Genomic DNA, 20,655 nt, shown 5'->3' with positions numbered 1-20,655 from the left:
GGCACAGCAAACTCGACTAAACTGTCAAGTTGCCAGGGGGTTGGTTTTAAACCATCCAAATTTGAAATCAAAACTATAAATATTTTTGTTTAAAAATAATTCAAGGCAAACTCCCTGCAATACATGTGGTGCAACTAATTTTGTAAACATAACAAAACTTCTGGATGTGTTTCAATTGAAGTTTTGCATCAAAACTACCTAAACATCTGCATTGAAACTACAAAATAAATTAACAAAACGTTTTGTGGAATCGACTCCCCGTTCTTTTTCTGCGTGTGATATTGAAAAACACCATCTAAATATCATTTGAACCAAAGATCATCATTGGTTAAACTATTTCACGGAAAATAATAAAAAGGTAAAATTTACCGAGTTACGAGGTAGTTTTTTTCCACCCCTTTTTCGAGGTAAATTTTACCTTTTTTCACCTAGCAAAAAGGTAAATTGTACCATTTTTCTTTTCACCTAGAAAAAAAGTAAATTTTACCTTTTTGGGATCCACTGAGCAAAAAGGTACATTCTACCGGATTCCCATTCGCTGTCTAAAAGGGGTTTTTTCGCTGTACTGGCTATTCACCAAATTAAATGAAACAAAGACACAAATTCATTCGAAATTTTATGTTAATTTTTCATTACCTTTGTGATTATTGTTTTGGGAATCATGTTTCAATAAATTTCTTGCTTCCGACGATCCGGCTCGGGGAACTCTGTTTTTTTTTCTTGAATGTTCCGTTTTATCGTATGAAAATACTTCTGCATCTTCTCGGCCATCAAACGCTGCCTTTTCCGTGTCCTTCCGCGCCATTGGTCACTGAATCATCTTACAATTAGCACAGTCTCTCCCTTCCGGCCATCTGGAGGATAATATTGGCTGTTCTGGAATGATAAGGAAAACACTTCTTAGCTCAGTATAGGCCAACCTGTAATATAGTTTTATGATGAGAACTAGCCCAACAAAATGAAATCTAATGATAAATTTACCTTTCTGTTCCTATTTTCACGTATTGGTCACGAAACAAAGCTTATTCCTGAATGGAACAACTTAACCTCAATAAACGGGTTCTGAAAATAGTTACCTTTATTTCGAGGTGAATTGTACCATTTTATTCAGCGCAATCCAAGTCAACTTCACTGTGGTGTATAGGAATAATGGTGTATATATTGAGAATCATGCTGAACAAATATATTTATAAAACAATAATAAATGAATAATGAAAAAATAGAAATAAATCACAAATTTGATTCAGTGTGGAGTGATTGAACAGTGCAATGGGAGTTATTAAGCAAACACTAGCGACACCATGTCCTCCATAGAAAAGTTTCGATTAGTTAGGGAGCTTTTGGAAAGCTTTTGAAAACGGCCATACATTTGTCCTAACTCCGAAACGTCAAAAAATTTACCTGGCAAGGCGGATACTCATACTGAACGAACATCAAATGAAAGCTTCGTTCATTCTTGTCGTAGAGTTGATGCTCTCTTTTACACCTTCAGGTGGTTTAACAAGAGTGAAAAAGAGAGGGTGATCTACCTGACTGCTTAAAGTAGATTCGACAGTTTGTTAGAGAATGTTAGAGAACACGCACGTATCGCAAGATGCGGGTCTCTTATTCCTCGCAGGACGACCACACATGGACGCTGGAATCTGAGCATCGGTTTACGACATTCACCTCGCTACGAGGTAAGCTTTACCTCGAAGAAGTAGAAAGTACCATCTTTGAATTTACCTTTTTTTCTAGGTGAATTCTACCTTTTTTGTCTGCTCGATTCAGGTAAACTTTACCTCGTTGTGAGGTGAGTTTCAATTATACCTTTTTATTATTTTCAGTGTTTTATTAAAAATTTGTTAATTGATGTTCTCATCATTTAACAATAAATTGAGTAATAATTTAGATTTTTTTTTTAAATCAGGACAAATCAGGACATTTTAAGGACCATTTTTCAAAAATCAGGACAATTCAAGCGACTTTGAAAAATCAGAACGGCCTCACAAAAATCAAGACAAATCATGCAAAATCTGGACACCTGACACCCCTGCTCATGAGCTCCCCTGGATTCTGCAAAACTGAGTTATTTGATGAGTTCTCTTTTCTCTCATTATAAGAGCTGCCAAACAAATAGATGATATTTTCAAAATCAAATAAATTAAATTTTGGCAGTTTAGCTGTTTTAGCTCGCCATTAAGAGGAGAAGAAATAAATTTAAATGATATGCTTTTAAAAAATTGACTTCATAAAGAATATCTACTGATCGGATTGGTCGATTGGATCTGTACTCTGAACTCATTTAGTGATAGGTTTACATTAAATAAATTGAAATTTATTAACACGGTTTCATTATGCATGATATTTAGGTTGTTAAATAATAAAAGAAAAAATGCACCAAACTGTTGGGAAATTAGTAAATGAAATATCGAATTATTTTATTTAGCTAAGCAATTTATCCACCAACACCATTTGTGAATTAATTAAAGTAAAGTTTTAAATTATAGCTACGTTTACGGAGACAATAACTTTTTCTGGGACCGTGGATGTATCGTATTGACTTTTTGTAATAAAGTTTTTTAGTATGCGGGAAGCTTTATTCTTTTTAGCAGGCCCCAAGCCCAATCCAGGAAGTTTTTCATATACATATTTGGAAAGAAAACTGGCACCAGTGCTCGAATCAGCCACTCATTTTATTTAGGTTCTTGTCCGGTACGGAGGTTGTTACTTTTTTCTCACGCGTTTTCGGTTAAATTTGCGTTGTTCGGGAGCATAAGCGAAAACATTTCCCGCAGAATTACCTTCCGGTGCATCAATATTTTAAGGTGAGTACAATGTTATCGAAGACTTTCGTATTTCCTGTTTAGAGGATCAGTTGGTTTTTTTTTCCCTTCCCTTCATGAATCTAATTAAAAATATACTTGAGTTTTCGTGTAATATAATAACGCCACATAATTGTTATTGTAAAAGTTGCATGTACATGGTCAAGATAATTAATACAAATGGTGTTCAAATTCAACTGGATAAGCCTGATCTTAAAACCGCATTGCCTCACCCATTTGCTTAAAAGACGTAAACAAAAATTTAACCTAATTGAGGAGCCCGAGCCCCAAAGTGTACACTCTTATTTTGACCTACACCCAAAATAATCTGCACGTAGCGGCTACGTGAAAAACTATATAATTTTTATCTTATTTGACCTATAATTTAATCAAGTAATTTACTCCACTCAACTATGCTTGTAAACATTTAACTTATTTGCGATAATATTAACGGCATATTCGTAAATCGATTTCGGTATCGAATTTTGAATACGGCGAATGCGCCAAGACCTTTGTTTTGAGAAAAACGCATTACAAGTTTCAGAAAATAAAATCAATTTCCTATTTAGCTGCGTACAATCATTTTCCTAAATAAGTCGCTAAAATGCTTTCAAATTGATTTAATTCTATCACCCGAACGATAAATATAGCTTTTCCGTACCAATTACGTCTAAAAAATTAATAAACATAACTGTGGGCCCTTTTACCACAGACTGGTGGGACTGTGGGATTACACACTCTTAAAAAAAGCTATTCGCCTTATTTAAAAAATTAAATTCAACTTCACTAAAATAAGAAAAATTAAAAGATCATATTTTCGGATATAAAATAAAGAGTTTAACGCATTTATGTGATAATCTGAACTTGTTTACAGTTGGCGCATTCGCCGTATTCAAAATTTGATACCGAATTTATTTTAAATTTGTGCCTTTTCTTCCAGACTTGACCTATATTTGACGAAAACAACATGTCGTCTCGGCTGAATTTGATGCGCACTTTTCTGAGTGCCTCCAGCTCTTCCGGCGATGGAGATCGTTCTCAAACAGCTTCCGGAGAGACCCCGGAAGAAACGGTGGATAGCGGCTTCAAGACGCGAACTCCAGAAAGTACGCCGACGGCACAGCGAAAAGTTATAGGGCGTGGATCGGGTGCATCGGGAGGTGATTCCTCAGAATCCGACAAACAATCCGGATATTCAACTGGCCTTTCAATTACCGGACGTGGACGAGCTCAGTTTATCCAATCCCTGATTCGCCAACCGCTCGACGCTTCGAGTTCGATCGTTTCGGAAGATTCAGGCTCGGTGACCTCCGCGCGTATCTCCACCATTGGAGGCGGTCGCGGAAGATTCATTCAGCAACTTTTGAATACAGCTGTGGATGCTCAAAGTGAGGAGACGCAGTCGAACGGACACCGAACTCGTGTGGATTCTTTGTCGGAAAAAATGTCGCAAACCACGATCAGTGTCACTGAAACTTTAACCTTCGATAAAGCTCCTGTTATCAAAACTGGGACGAAAGGTAAAATTTAGAAGTCTGTGTTAAAGCTGAACAATAATAACAAAAAATTGTTTTGTCTTAGGAACTCCGGTGCAGCTCATGACCAACTATATTCGCATTGCATGTGATCCAGATCGTGGTCTGTATGAGCATGAAGTTCGATTCCATCCTGAGGTCGATTCAAAAAAGGCTCGATACCAGTATCTGGCTCAACACACTGGAACCATCGGAAACACTAAGACTTTCGATGGTGTTAAACTTTTCCTACCGAAGCAGCTGCCAAATGCGGAAACAATTCTAAAATCCAAAAATCCGGTTGATGGCCACGAAGTGACGATCAAAATCATCTACAAACGGAAGCAGCGCATGAGCGAAAACATTCAATTTTATAACATATTGTTTCAACGGATCATGAAAGTTTTGAAGCTGGTTGAAATGGGTCGGAAAAATTTCGATCCTTCGGCTCCGAAACTGATACCGCAACATCGCTTAGAAATCTGGCCAGGTTATGTAAGCGCTGTAGATGAGTACGAAGGCGGTTTGATGTTGAATCTGGACGTTTCGCATCGAGTGTTGCTCCAAACAACAGTGCTAGAACACATAAAAATTCTTGCCAAGTCGAATCCTCAAGACTACAAGAACTTGGTCACCAAATCATTGCTTGGTTTGTAGTAACTGAACTTTGAAAATGTGTAGGGGTATTTTAATTTATATTTTACTTCTAGGTGCTGTAATTTTGACTCGTTATAACAACAAAACATATCGAATCGATGATATCCTTTTCGATCAGAATCCATTAATGACTTTTCAGGCGAGTGGTAAAGCAATTTCATACGTGGAATATTACAAGCAGCAGTATAACATCGATATTCAAGATACAAGACAGCCATTGCTGATTCATCGGAAAGAGCGACGTATAGCCGGTCAAGAGAAACCTCAGGAAATGATGATGTGTTTAATACCTGAAATCTGCTACCTCACTGGTTTGACCGATGAAATGCGCAGTGATTTCAAGGTGATGCGCGACATTGCAGCCTTCACTCGAGTTTCTCCCAATCAGCGTCTTGGGAGCATGCGCCAGTTTTGTCAGAATGTTAACGAAAATCGCGAGGCTCGGGAAATTTTAGAAGTTTGGGGATTGAAACTGGACAATGATCCACTCATAATGAAAGGTAGATGCTTCGATGAGGAAAAAGTTATCTTTAGCGGTGCTACAGTTGGAGTGGGACGGTCTGGCGATTTCAATCGAGCCGTAACCAGCAACCACATGATACAAGCTGTCAACATACGTAATTGGCTTCTGATTCATACCAATAAAGATTCCAGAATCGCAAAGTCGTTCATGGACTGTGTGGAACGCAGTTGTCGTCCGATGGGCATTCAGATAGCTCCACCCACGATCGAGGTGCTAAATAGCGACAGAACCGAGCAATATGTTCAAGTACTGCGTTCCAAAATTCGCCAAGATACCCAAATTGTGGTGATTATTTGTCCAACGTCCCGTGACGATCGCTATGCAGCTATCAAACGAATCTGTTGTTCGGAAATTCCCGTTCCTTCACAGGTTATCAATGCTCGAACACTTAATAACGAGGCCAAAAATCGTGCCATTGTTCAAAAAATTATCCTCCAGATGAACTGTAAGCTTGGGGGAAGCCTGTGGAGCATACATATTCCATTCCAGAATGTGATGATAGCTGGCATCGATACCTACCACGATCCGAGGCAGAAAAGTAGCTCGGTTTCGGCCCTGGTGGCGTCGTTAAATGGAGATTATACTAGATGGTATTCACGAGCCTGCATTCAGAACAAAAAAGAAGAATTTATGAACGGGCTATGTGCTTCTCTGGAAAAATCCCTAAAAGCGTATCAAACCATGAACTGCGTTCTGCCAACAAAGATTATCATTTTCAGGTCTGCTGTTTCCAATTGCGATCCATGATCTTGGAGACAGAGTTAAGTACTAACAGTGTCGTTTTCTTATCAATTTTCAGAGATGGAGTCGGCGATGGGCAACTCCGTTTATGCAGTGAGTATGAAATTCCGCAATTACAAGAAGCGTGCAAATTGCTAGCGCCCGACTATTGCCCAGAACTGGTTTTCATAGTCGTTCAGAAGCGTATCAACACCAGAATGTTCCGGGTAAGTCATGCCATGATTTGTTGAGAATGTTTTAAGCCCGTTGATGCCATGATAATCAAGGTGTTTAGTGTATTGAAAAAAAAATCATTACCATCATACCTGTAGCTTGTTTTTCAATGGTTTCCGTACTCTATTCACAGGTCGAGGGTGCTAATCAAAATTTGGATAATCCCAATCCAGGAACGGTGCTGGATCACACCATAACACGCCGGCATCATTTCGATTTCTTCTTGGTTCCGCAATCGGTTCGGCAGGGAAGCGTATCTCCGACCCATTACATCGTAGTGCATAACCAACCCGATTACAGTCCGGACGTACTGCAACGGCTCAGCTACAAGCTGTGCTACCTCTACTATAACTGGCCTGGCAGTGTCCGTGTACCGGCTTGTTGCCAGGTAATTGAGCATCATTACAAGTTTCAGTCATTGTTACATAAAGTATAACCGCAATGTTTTTTTTTTAATTTTCTTTCAGTACGCACATAAAATGGCATATCTTATCGGTCAGTCGGTTAAGCGAAACCCAGATGAAACGCTGAACGACAAACTATTTTACCTATAGAGTAGAAACTTTCATCAACGTTTTATTTTTTTTATGTTTGTACTATCCGCAGCAATTAACAAACTAGAAATTATTGTTTTATGTTCCACGAGCTTAAACTTTTTGTTATGATTTTAGATTTTCTTTTCTTGCTACGTATAACATCAAACATTCCGGAACAAATTGCAGTTCTGAAAATCATGACAATATAAAAAAAACCAGGACACTCACCAAAGATTTTATGTAACCTGATCAGTATAACAGCTTAGATTAACTTGATTGACTGCTCATATCCAACCTTATTCATTGTTTCTATTCAACTACTAAAATCTTTGAAATCTACCTTCATTTAGTTTTCAACTCCCATTGATAACCGAAACTGAAGCCATATTTCCAAGTTAATGTAAGTACCTACTCTTTTAAGAGCAAACGCACCAATACGGGAGTATACGCGGCCCGGTTTTACTCATTTCAGCGGACCGGTTTTGGTATACACACTCTTTTGCGCACCAGGCGGAAGCATTTTTTATTTTTAAATTTCGCATTGCACTGAAAAAACTTTTGCAGAAAATCTTAAGCCTAGTCCACACTCAGCAACTTGAACTGCGATTTCGGTTGCTGAGACTGTTTACATCTTGGTTGCTGAATGTCTCCCATACTAGTCGGGAGACTTGAGACGAGCATCTCATCAAATGTAAACAAAAACAAGTCTCAGCAACCGAAATTGCAGTCCAAGTTGCCTAGTGTGGACTAGGCTTTAATCTCAAATTAATATGGACCGTGTAAATTTCGGAGTCGTGAGTTTTTTCGTTTACATCAACATTGGTTTAGATTTCGTTTAATTGTGGTCTTAAAAGGGCCTGTGGGATTGTTGGCGGTTATTCGACGGGTTAGCTGTTATACGTGACGAGACGTCAAAGTCGAAACCTGGTTGAATATGCCGTACAACAGAAGCATGGCCAACCAGCTTCGAGCGACCATCAATGGGATCCGGTGGCGGATGCAGCAAGAACTTACGGGCAGCAGCTGCCGGAATTATTCGAAAGTCAACAAAGCCTGCGCGGAGTTATAGCTGCTGTGGAGTTACACCATCAAGCAGGAGGTTTTCCGCCGCTGGTCCAGAAATTCGGCTTCAGTGAGTTGGAACCGTTCACTCTTGAGCAGCGATATATGAAGTACCACACGCAGAGAAAACTTGGATTTTGATACAAAACAAAACTGACTTTGAATCAAAAAATTCATTTTTTGGAATCAAACTCCTGTTTTCTTTGAATCAATGAATTATGGTTTTGAGTCAAATAAATAATTTTTGAAAGAAAGAATAATATTTTTGAATCGAATAATTTTGGACTTTGATTTTAAAGAAATTCTTTGATTTAAAAGACAATTTGTTCAATTGCATATTTCTTTTGAAACAAAGTAAATTTTCTTTTAACCAAAGAAAAATGCTTTCGAAGGAAAGGAATAATTTCTTTAAATAAAAACTTCAAACTTAGAGTTATTTTGGATTGAGCAAGATGAATAAAACAGAAAAATAGAATTGAGTTTGGTAGGTTGTGTTAAAAATCTAAACCAGTTAACAGAGTTAGCTAAGGAGAATTCAGGATGAAGAATGGTAAGTGTATCCGTTAATAAAAAAGGGAATATTTAAGAATTTCTATAAGCGCTTGCATTGTTACAGGACCACTGCTGATTCCACCCGAAATTCAGCCGTTAGTTTATCTTCGGCCCGATCTTCAGCGGCAACCACCAGTCGGATAGCGAGGAAAGCCAGCAACGAGACTTGCTTCCGGAAGTCAGCTCACGAAGAAATGCCTCTACGCCAGACTGGTAAACTTTGTCACCGAAATTTAGGATCGGATCACTCAATTATTTTTATAGTGAACAAGTGTTTTTTTTTTAGTTCGTGAATAAAAAAGAATTAAAATTTTATATTTTCCTTTCTATTATTTAGAATTCCTAACAGGAACTTCGGAACAACTGAAAATATTTCTTCCAATTGGAATAAATGGGAAAGAGTTCAATAAATGAATGCTTTTAAATCTAAATCTATGTTACATTATAGCAAACGAAAACAACTTTGTATCAAATGAAACTGTTTTTTGTTTCAAAGGATTAGAATTTTGATTCAAAGATTTTTCAAAAGAAAAATTCTTCGAAAGAAAGAAAAATTCATTTGAACCAAAGGAATTTTTATTTATCCCAAAATCAAAGGAAAAAATCCTTTGTTTTTGCGGCACTTTCCTTTGAAATAAAAAATCTTTTCGATGCGTGCATGTTGCGTCGTTGCCCCGGTTCAAACGTATCTGCTCTGAAGATACCCCTCATGGAAACACCCACCACCGTTTCAGCGACTTGATCAGGTTCGAAACGACCAAGCACCGGATTGTGAATTTTCGCCACCGACCCACGATGACGAAGATGATCCGACATCGACTCGTTGGATTAATCGAGTTTCTCGAAGAAGATTAAATTTTGGATTTAACCATTTCGAGTTAAATAAGTACACTTTAACATGTTATCAACAATAAAAATGAGCATTCATATAAAAAATGTTGATTATTTATTCATCCGATAAACCATTTTTTTCCACAATTCCATTAAAAGGCCATCCAGTGGGTATTGAACAAAAGCAAACAATTTGCGTTATCTTATTATTTTATTTTTAAAGTATCGCATTCTTTGAAATGGACACAAACTTTAGCTATTTAGGCAATATAATGCTCCCTCCTATTATTATTATTTTTTACGAACTCTATCCGCTGATCATATAGTATATCTTCGGAATCTTTGTTGTAGACCATTCGTTCCAGGTTCTTGACGATCAGCTTTTGCGATGGAAGCTAGTGTTGCCTGTTCCGGTGATGGAGGATTTTTTTTTACTTTTGCTGTATCGGTGGGCTGCTGCTGCTGTCGGTGTTCTTTGACCGAGGCACCGCTCGGAAGCGGGGGAGGCTTGAGTGGGTCCAGCTTAGTCGGCAGGTTTGGTTTGCGAAACATCCCAGCCAGAAAGTGCGCATTTTGTTTGCAGCTGGTTTCTCAGCTGCTGCTGAGAATTCGTTCGAACGGTCCATAATATAAAAAAAACACTCGAGCCGATCCGATCCGAGTCCGGAGCAGTTTTATATAGAATCTTCACCGTCATTGGCTTTGCCAGTCCAGATTACTGTACCTACATAACATAAAAACGAAATTCTATTTATTTTAATTAAAATATTATCTTTTTAAATTATTACCTCGAATCCATGCAAATTCCTGCTACGGTGTTTGTCGGGCCGGATGATGGATAGAATTTTGAACCAGGTGAAATGTCCAAACCAACAGTTCTTGATTCCGATGCAAACCTCTGACTCGAATGAATGAGCAAATTTTTACTGAGGCTTGGACCAAGGCTCTTGGTAGTGGTTCTGTAACCTCTAGCATTGGATTCACGTTCAGTTTTTGGTGTGGATCGATGTGAAAACATGGCTCAAGAGGTTTGGCCGCAACTGTGGCATCGATTGACAGCACTTTTTTGGTGTGCTCTTACTGGCCAGTTAAAATGTTCACCAGATCAACTTCCATTTGTGTCTGCTGGCATATCATTTCTGTAAAAAAAAGTGATTTAAATCATTTGAATCATTATCGGCAGAAATTTGATGTGCTTCTAATTGCCAAATTCCCAACTTTCGGAAAAGTTGGAACTAAAACTAAAATAAAAATTTAAAGGAAGCGTTAAGTTTTTTTTAGAAGAATTTTAATGTTTATATCTATTTATTATTTTAAGTAAATCCCAATTTGAAAAAAAGTTGATCAAATTTAGGTTATGAAATCAAAAAATAATTTTAATTGGACCCTTCTTCACTCACCTGGAAATGGATTCTTTGTTTCTGATTCCGGAAAACGATCCCCGCCCAGACTCACACGGTCCTGAACCGTTGACCCGGGAGTCCGATGACCGCTGAAGCCGTGCCTGCAAAGCTTTTTGTTCCTGATAGAGCCGTTTCAGCCGCAGAATTTCGTTCGACTGTTTCCACTGGCCACGATTCGATGGCATGACGGAAGTTCTTTTTGAATGCGTCAATTATGTATTTTACCTGGAGTGTATATACTGTTATGTGCTCAGTGCTCATCCATCGGAAAAAGGGTAGTGATGTGAGGGAACACTTCCGACTGAAGTTGGATTTGGCAGTGGTGGCGATATGATCGGTAGCCGCCGGTGTCTGTGGTCGCACTCGTGAGTGAGGAAGTTCTCATCAGAATTATGTTACCGCTGCTGCTGTTAACGATGTGGTGCTGGTTGTCCCGGCCCAGTATTCACCTTATTTAGCGCTTAAACTGCTCCCGTGTTCGTCCGGTCGGTCCGTGACAAATTGAACTGAACTGAATGTCAACAAACTCTACACGCTGAATATAGTTTGTTTACTCAGGATTAAACGGTAGAATTTTTTCAGTGCATGTTTGCTCTCGCCCCTTTCTAGTGAGCAAATTTGGTGACTTTGTCGGTCCCGACGGCAACGGCCCTATTTTGCTCACCCTCATACTAACCCCCGGTGCGGTATAAAAGTGATTAAACTCGTGAGCATTTTCACTTTGCTCGCGATTGCTGCGGATGCCCTAATAGATTTGAGTTTATTTACCATTTATGGAACCTATAAGTTTTCGTATAGCTAAGCCTGATAAAAGGTTAGTATTCTATCAAATCGACTGAAAAATGAAAATTATTGATGTTTTCAATTGGCGTGCCTTTCTTTTCTTCAATAACCGTAACGGTTTGATCAAATTGATCAACTAAAAAAAGATTTCTAAAAGATGAGATCACATTCTAACATAAATCTCAAAATATATATAAGTATAAGGCCTTGTGGCATTCGTGTCTTTAAAATCAATCTCGAAATGCTTATCTGATTTTGTAGAAAAAACATTCAGTGATTTGGTACATATTAACATTTTTTTCTAGGATTTTCATCTCTACATAAAAACTATTTAAATATTAACATTAATCATACTTTACCGTGTTCGCGAATGTGACAAAATGTTCCCAAAGCATGAACGATCCATACGTATGAAATTTTTCTTTGAGTATGTGAATAGGTCTGCATAACCTAGCATTTCATACAGGACCACCTCCAACTGTTATTTTTAGTTTGACGAATATGATTTGACTTCAATTTGAGTAACCTGTATGAAAAAAGAATGAGTATCTAATAAAACATTTTTTCGGCTGCTGTTCAAATTTAAAAAAAAAAGAGAGACGATGCTGGAAGAATGATATTATCTATATTTAAATATTCTATTTTTATATTTTATACCTATGTTTAAAACAGAAATAAATATTACAGTTATTACAAATAATGTGTTATATTTTTGTTTAAATTTGGAATAGAACAACAAATTCTCCTGGAATGACTAATTGAGGTGTATTTATTGAAATGGCGCCGTATGTTCGACCATTTCTTCCTTGCTGTGTAGATGTTTGAGAAAGATGTTTGATGCTGCATAAATCAACACACGTGTCTACGGTAGTTCTGCAGGAGATCACAGTCTAGAACCAAAGGACTGAAGCAACTGTCAAATCACATATAAACAGACCGTACCGACTTTTTGGAACCAGAACGTCAGTTCCCCTTTGATTTCAATGGCATTTTGGTACCAAAACGTCAGTGCGGTACTGAAATGTCAGTTCGGAAATTTCCTTCTCTTTCAGCCCCTTGTCTAGAACATGTAGGTATCCTAGCTGTTAATCACAGTTCGGATCAACTTCAATCGAATCGGAACTGTGAAGACGGGTTGGAATCTTCGAAATGCTCTTAGTTTACGTGGTTCGCTCAACTGAGGTTGACCCAAGTCTAGATGTTTGTAACCAGGCTTTAATAAATTTTGTATTTTTCAAAATATGAGGTATTTGGGATCAGAAGGGTGCAAGTGCCTATATGATACTTTCTAGAAAACACGCTTCAAAGTTGTGAAGGTGCTCGATTTTTCATATATTTTTCGAATTCGAGTAGTTTTAATTCAATCAAAAAAGTGTTCAAAACAATAATAAAAAAAATCGAGTCTAGCTGATGAGAGCCTACAAACTGGAAGCCTTTTGCTGACTGACGACTGTGTGCGTGTAGTGTAATAAGGATGTGGGAGATTACCGACTCGGCAATAGAAACTGTTTCAACAGAGTTCAAAATAAGTAGAGTTTCAGAAATTACATAGTGTTATTAGTTTGAACTGGGCCTTTTTTTAGATATTGATAGATGGTATGAACTAAAATCCTCTTTTTTCTCTGTTCTTTTTCTTTTCATGTATCTTGGCATGCACTACCGACAAGTCAAATGGTTATTCGATGACCCGGAACGTCGAGTTTGGAAGAACTCGAATAAACGAACCCCTAACATCATAGGACACCTAAGATGGTTCCGCAAGATGTGGTTGTCATCCCAAGGATTCAATCGACACCTGAACATAGAGGTAACATGGTGAGGGCTGTCCATTTTATGTGATTATTTTAAATTATATGCAATTTACTGTAGTTAGTTTCGTTGGGATTATTTGAGCGACCTGTCTTAAACCGCTAACGTATTTCCTCCAACTGGTATCATGAGGGGTTAATTCACTATCTTGTTTTGCATTAAGTTCATATTCATCCGAAGTGGACTTAAGGAAGTGCAGGATGGTATAACCAACGCACAATGGGGAAAAAAGTGTACAAACCGCGAAGAAATTCAATATCTTTCGCCCTACATGACCCAAATCTATGAAATTATACTTCCCTTTTGTGAAAATTTCCGGAGAATCGATTGGACATAGTTTCAAACGCCGCACAAGCTTACGAACGGAGATATAGTGCCTTTCTAACCCCTAATTCCCCTATATTTTGTAAACATTCCAGAAAAACACTGATTTGAACCAGAGAATTTTGAAAGAAAACAGACCTATCGTGTGTAATTTTTTCTGAGGAATCGAATAAATGGCTGTTGTAACCCTCAATTCCCCTATATTTTTTCAAATATTTTAGAAAAAGCTTGTTCGGACTTGAAAATTTGGAACCAAATTTGTTGTATCTTGTGCAGTTTTTTCCGGTGAATCGAATGAAGGCTGTTTGAGCCACCGCACGCTTTGGAAAATGAAGTTATGACTGTTTTACCTTCAATTCCCCTCAATTTTTCAAATTGTTAAGAAAATGCATGTTCGGACTTGAAAATTTTGAATCTTTTGGGACGTATCTTGTGTGATTTTTTCCGAGGAATCCAATGAAGGCTGTTTGAGGTGGTTTGAGCCACAATGGTTGGCAATCCACTCCGCTTGCAATAGTCTCTTCAGATTCAGTCCAGATGTCTGGATTACCAGACCCGCGCCAGCCTATCGACTAGACCACATCAGCGCTATAGGATACAACACACCTTCATCATATTTACAAATACGGGCTTGTGATATAGCTCAGTTGGCAAGTCAGTTGCTTTCTGAGCTGATGTCCGCGAGTTCGAGCCCAAAAGTAAACATCGAACACAGTTGTACCGGATAAGTTTTTCAATAACTGTCCGCCAACTGCAACGTTGATATAAACTCGCGAATGCCATAAAGATGGTAAAACGACTATAATCGAAACAAAAAAAAATTTACAAATGCTAGTAATTGATTTTTTTTAAACAAACAAACACAGATCTCAGTGAAACTTCTGGTTTCTTTGAAGAAATCTGAATTCTACTTAAGACTAAAGCGTACATCTTTCAAGGATATAATGGCTAGCATCTTACTAATGCTAACACCACCAGCCCACAGGAAAAGTACTATGTATGCCGTGACCAAGACTCGATCTCATGACCTTTGGCTTTGAAGACTTAAACGCTATCCTCTAGGCCTCGATCGGCGGCTAAATAATAATAATTTATGGCAGTTCGTGTGTTAAGGCCGAACAACAATTAAAATTTCAAGATGGACAGTAAAGCTGCATAAATGAAGGGGCCAAATTTTTTAACATTACTTACACAATTTTAACTACAAAAAGAAAAGAAATTTTGCCTTCATTCAATTCTCTAGGCCCTCGCACTATTCCCCTTTAATTTTGTCCTTCAAACTTTACCATTTGATCGGGTTTCTAGCCTTCCGTCCTAGACTGGCTTACTCTTGGAAAACGTCCCTATTTTTTTAAATATAAAAAAATTACCTCAAAATACAACAAAAACTACACCAACACTTTAAACTTACTAAGGAAAAAAGCTGCTTTTTAATAGGTTTGCGGACGCTTGAAAAAATAAAGGTACACAGGTGAATACCATATGGGAAAAATGCTTACAAAGAGCGACGACGATGACAGTTGGATTAATGTTCTTATCTCAACAAATATCTGAGGCGTATTGAGGTGGCCCACGTTAACCCAATGGCCCACGAAACCCCACTATCCGAGACCCGTTCGTAAAAACCTTGAATATATTATGTATAGAACAATGAGTCCTCAAAATACTGTCAGCTGTGTAACGAACTATGAAAGTTCGAAATGTTTCAATCCCATACATACTTTTTTTAACCACACAAAAGAAAGAATTATTGTTAAAAAAAAAAAAAACAGACTCTATCACAAAACGTGATTCCAAATAACAAGGGTATGGCATGGCCCTATAGTAAAATTGAATAAAAGATGGCATTGGAAAGGCATGACCTAAGATTTTTTTGTAAAAGACGGCATGGAAAGGCATGACCCTGTAGTAATTTTTGTAAAAGATGGCATGGAAAGGCATGACCCTGTAATATATTTGTTGTAAAAGATGGCATGAAAAAGCATGACTATATAATAATTAAAAAGAAAAGTATGACAACACATGACTCAAACAACTATTTTGAAAAAAAAATGGTAAAAAGAAGCATGACCTAAACGACTATTTTGAAAATTAAGGCATGAATAACCTTGAACATATTCACATTTAGAAACGAAGACATGACTTACATCGGTTGAAAAAGATAATTTGGTAAAAGGACATGACTAAGCTCCATTTGAAATAATCTAAAAATAGACTTAACCATGCTCGGATACACAAAAAAAATATTGACAAGAAGAAAAAGAATAATCAATTCGATATCGTGAGAAAAAGACTTCGGTATGTATGACTAATAGGACTAATTAAAGACGAAAGCTTGAATAAGACATCGACATTAAAAAAAATAAAGATATGTGAAGAATGAAGATGAGAACAAAGAGTACCTGGAAGTCTAGAGTCATGTACTGAATATCAAGTCGAAGATGTAAGAGGTATGAGTTTAAAGTCCATAATTATGAATTAAGTATTGAAGATCAAGAGTCAATGAGCAATAGAAGGGAGTCTAGTATCTAGCCACGATTTAAGAATCAGGAAGTGGGGCTCAATAGTTAAAAGTCGAGATTCATAGATCAAAAAGGAGAACATTGAGCGTCAAGAATGTAGGGTTTTAGAGTCAAGTACTGAAAATCAAGTCAAAGGTTTAAGAGGAATGAGTTTAAAATCGAAAATTATGAGTCAAGTATTGAAGATCTAGAGTCAAAGTGCAATAGCTGGGAGTCTAGAGTCAAGTACTGAAAATCAAGTCGAAGGATTAAGAGGAATGAGAGTAAAGTCGAAAACTATGAGTCAAGGAATAAAGATCAAGAGTCAATCTGCAATAGCTGGGAGTCTAGAGTCAAGTACTGAAAATCAAGCCGAAGGTTTAAGAGGTATGAGATGAAAGTCAAAAATTATGAGTCAAGTAATGAAGATCAAGAGTCAATCTGCAATAGCTGGGAGTCTAGAGTCAAGGACTGGAAATCAAGTCGAAGGTTTAAGAGGTATGAGATAAAAGTCGAACACTTTGAGTCAAGTAAAGAAGATCAAGAGTCAAAGTACAAAAGCTGGGAGTCTAGAGTCAAGTTCTGAAAATCAAGTCGAAGGTTTAAGATGTATGAGAGTAAAGTCGAAAATTATGAGTCAAGTATTGAAGATCAAGAATCAAAGTACAATAGCTAGGAGTTTTGAATCAAGTCGTGAAAATCAAGTCGAAGGTTTAAGAGGTATGAGAGTAAAGCCGAAAATTATGTGTCAAGTAATAAAGATCTAGAGCCAATCTGCAATAGCTGGGAGTCTAGAGTCAAGTACTGAAAATCAAGTCGAAGGTTTAAGAGGTGTGAGTTTAGAGTCGAAAATTATGAGTCAAGTATTGAAAATCTAGAGTCAAAGTGCAATAGCTATGAGTTTTGAATCAAGTCATGAAAATCAAGTCGAAGGTTTAAGAGAAATGAGAATAAAGTCGAAAATTAAGAGTCAAGTAATGAAGATCAAGAGTCAATCTGCAATAGCTGGGAGTCTAGAGTCAAGTAGCGAAAGTCAAGTGGAAGGTTTAAGAGGTATGAGAGTAAAGTCGAAAATTATGAGTCAAGTAATGAAGATCTAGAGTCAATCTGCAATAGCTGGGAGTCTAGAGTCAAGCTCGGAAAATCAAGTCGAAGGTTTAAGAGGTATGAGTTTAGAGTCTTAAATTATGAGTTAAGTATTGAAGATCTAGAATCAAAGTGCAATAGCTAGGAGTTTTGAATCCAGTCGTGAAAATCATGTCGAAGGTTTAAGAGGAATGAGAGTAAAGTCGAAAATTAAGAGTCAAGTTATGAAGATCAAGAGTCAATCTGCAATAGCTGGGAGTCTAGGGTCAAGTTCTGAGAATCAAGTGGAAGGTTTAAGAGGTATGAGTTTAGAGTCGAAAATTAAGAGTCAAGTAATGAAGATCAAGAGTCAATCTGCAATAGCTGGGAGTCTAGAGTCAAGTTCTGAAAATCAAGTCGAAGGTTTAAGAGGTATGAGAGTAAAGTCGAATATTATGATTCAAGTATTGTAGATGCAGAGTCAAAGTGGAATAGCTGGGATTTGGGAGTCTAGAGTCAAATACTGAAAATCATGTCATAGGCCACGATTTAAGAATCAGGTAGTGGGGTTCGATAGTTAAAAGTCGAGATTCATAGATTAAAAAAATGGGGAACGTTGAGCGTCAAGAATGTAAGGTTCTGGAGTCAAGTAGTGAAATTAAAGTCGAAGGTTTAAGATGTATGAGTTTAAAGTCGAAAATTATGAGTCAAATATTGAAGATCAAGAGTCAAAGTGCAATAGCTGGGAGTCTAGAGTCAAGTACTGAAAATTAATTCAAATGTTTAAGAAGTATGAGTTCAAAGTCGAAAGTTATGAGTCAAATATTGAAGATCAAGAATCGAAGTGCAATAGCTGGGTGTTTAGTGTAATAGGTCACGATTTAAGTATCAAGGGTTGAGATTCAATATTAAAAGTCGAGATTCATAGATTCAAATGAAGAGTGTTGAGCATCAAGAATGTAAGATTCTAGAGTCAAGTATTGAAAATTAAGTCGAATGTTAATGAAGTATGAGTTTAAAGTAGATTGTCAAGTGTCACAGGCTCCAATTGAAAGTCATAAGGCGAGGTTCAACGTATAAAGGTTGAGAGTCAAAGGTTCAAGCAACAAGTGTCAAGGCTGAAGAGTTAAGAACGAAAATCGAGAGTCAGGTGTTTAGATTTAAGAGTCGGTGTCATTGACCAAGAGTTTACGTTGAATTGTTACATGTTGAGAATCATAGGTTCATTGATTGAGATTGAAAATCAAGTCGTAGAACTAATCGAGAGACCAGTTTCAAAAGTTTCGAGTAAAGTGTCATAGGCCACAGTTTTAAGTGAAGAGTTGAAGTTCAATACTTGAAGGTTGAGAGTCATTGGTTCAAGAGTTTAGTGTCAAGGTTAATTAGTTAAGAATTTGAAACCGGGAGTCAAGGTTGAAAACTCTATATCAAAGGTCATGGGCTAGAAGTTGAATTTAAAAAAAAAAAAGTTGAGGTCGAGGTATAGGTTCAAGAGTTGAGCATGAAGATATGTAGGCTGTAAATAAGCCAGTTTCACTCATCTCAAATTCACGGTTTGTAAATCTATTGGTTAGTTATGATCAAATTTTATTAGTAAATGGTAATTCTTCCGAGTGTAGAGAAGGGGGCGAATGTGGTAGAGAACAGTGGGAGTTATGGGAAATTACTGAATACATAAAGTATTTGTGCAATAAGTTATCATCTTACGTTTGGAAATTATTATTTTTAGATTAAAAATAATAATAAATAAAAATAAAAATTTCTCACTGTGTGAGTTTTTAGTTCATTGGGATGAAGTTACCACAATATTATCAAAAATGTTTATTTTAAAAACGTTCATCACATATTACTGTTCATCCTGACACAGACTACAAGTTATTCCAAAGCATTTGTAGTTTCGTTGATCCAGTCGAGCACGGATGCTACATTCGAGTACACTCCAGGATATCCTGCTTCGGCACATCCTCGACCCCAAGACACAACTCCGACCAGCTGATCATCAACGGCCAAAGGACCTCCGCTATCACCCTGACACGAGTCCTTGCCACCTTGCTCCAAGAATCCAGCACAGATCATCGACTCATGAATACGTCCATCGTAAGCTTTGTTACAGTCCTCGCGAGTGACGATCGGAACATTGGCCGCTCGCAGCTTGGCATTCGATTCCGATGGAGAATGAGTGGCTCCCCATCCGGATACCAGGGCGATACTTCCGGCTTCTGGTTCATCAACAGTCAGCTTAATGGTTTGAATCGAGTTGTCGAATTGAAGAGTTTCCTCAAGTTCCAACAGGCAGAAATCGTTGACTATCGATACACCATCGTACTCGGGATGAGAAACAATGTTTGCGACTTTCTTCACTTGACCTCCAGCAGCATGTTTGGTAGATCCAATTCGAACGGAGAAGCTCTTGGTACTTCCATATTCCGTGCAATGGGCAGCTGTGAGAATCCATTTGCTAGAGATGATCGATCCTCCACAAATGTGATTTCCGTCACGTTGAAGCGACACCTGATAGGGAGCCTCATCAATCTCAATCGGGTAACCTCCAACGATCATCCGGGGATCAAAACGAGGAAGGTGTTTTGGAACAATGACTCCAGCTAGAAACATTTAGAAGTTTATGTTAGACTAGAATCCGTTGTTGAAATTTTAACGAAACCTACCATTTGCCAGGGCTAGCAAAGCACAAACGTTGAGGATGAAGAATTTCGCCATTTCTAAGCTGTTTGAGTTGAGAAAGCTCTTCGATTGACTGAATGGTTTGCTCAGCAGTGGAAAGCGTTTTTATATGAGCTACACATTTGATGGTACTTGAAAAAGGCATTCACGAAATCGTCATCATTTGTAAGATAAGTCCGTGTTCAAGTGGGAATTTCACTTTTGTTGTGGATATTTAGATTGGAGTGTATTTTTGACTTATTATGAATTGTATTTTATACACTTGATGACACTTGATTTTGGAAAACATCCCTTCTTAATGATTAATCGCTTCTATTTTTAAAGAGGGGAACTAAGCTTAAATTTGAAGACATTTCAAAGATGGAGGAAAAACGTCCCCTTATATGTTATGATAAGTAAATTTGTTGATAATTGCAACGATAAACCAATTAACTCAACTTTCACAAGATTGGACGAATGCTTTAATTCGTGCTTGAAAAGGATGAATTTGCAAGGAATGCATTATTGTAATATACCGTAAACTGGAGGAACTTTGATCAGCGGGGTAACTTTGATCAACATGAAATTTTTGCAGATAATCATCATTAACTAAGTATAGAGTTAAAATATTTGAAAACTGTTTACTACGTTTGAAAGCCTGTAATTTGAGTTACAA

The 20,655-nt window shown here is 37.5% G+C and overlaps 2 protein-coding genes and 1 long non-coding RNA gene across 3 annotated transcripts in view; 1 reads left to right on the top strand and 2 right to left on the bottom strand.

Moving 5' to 3' along the window:
* The first annotated feature begins 2,666 nt into the window (after window positions 1–2,666).
* On the top strand, window positions 2,667–11,740 carry LOC129742684 (protein argonaute-3). The gene is made up of 7 exons (XM_055734621.1): window positions 2,667–2,807; window positions 3,745–4,324; window positions 4,386–4,967; window positions 5,029–6,217; window positions 6,298–6,445; window positions 6,586–6,840; window positions 6,920–11,740. The coding sequence occupies exons 2-7, from the start codon at window positions 3,772–3,774 to the stop codon at window positions 7,004–7,006; spliced, it is 2,814 nt and encodes a 937-aa protein (XP_055590596.1). The 5' UTR covers window positions 2,667–2,807; window positions 3,745–3,771; the 3' UTR covers window positions 7,007–11,740.
* On the bottom strand, window positions 9,525–12,278 carry LOC129742706 (uncharacterized). The gene is made up of 3 exons (XR_008736549.1): window positions 10,834–12,278; window positions 10,222–10,572; window positions 9,525–10,157 (listed from the first exon to the last, which is right to left on the bottom strand). It is a non-coding gene; the product is annotated as an uncharacterized LOC129742706 (long non-coding RNA).
* A 6,669-nt stretch (window positions 12,279–18,947) lies between these two features.
* The window catches only part of LOC129742219 (uncharacterized), a 43,802-nt gene continuing 42,094 nt past the window's right edge, over window positions 18,948–20,655 (bottom strand). The window contains exons 5-6 of the mRNA XM_055734091.1: window positions 19,985–20,085; window positions 18,948–19,921 (exon numbers count right to left, since the gene is read on the bottom strand). Coding sequence (XP_055590066.1) covers window positions 19,194–19,921; window positions 19,985–20,085 — 829 coding nt within the window. The 3' untranslated portion in view covers window positions 18,948–19,193. The remainder of the gene's footprint in view (window positions 19,922–19,984; window positions 20,086–20,655) is intronic.

Source organism: Uranotaenia lowii, chromosome 2, assembly GCF_029784155.1.
Source record: "Uranotaenia lowii strain MFRU-FL chromosome 2, ASM2978415v1, whole genome shotgun sequence".
Taxonomy (NCBI): Eukaryota; Metazoa; Arthropoda; class Insecta; order Diptera; family Culicidae; genus Uranotaenia; species Uranotaenia lowii.
Note: the sequence above shows the minus strand (reverse complement) of the source record. Positions and strands in the feature narration are given on the sequence as shown.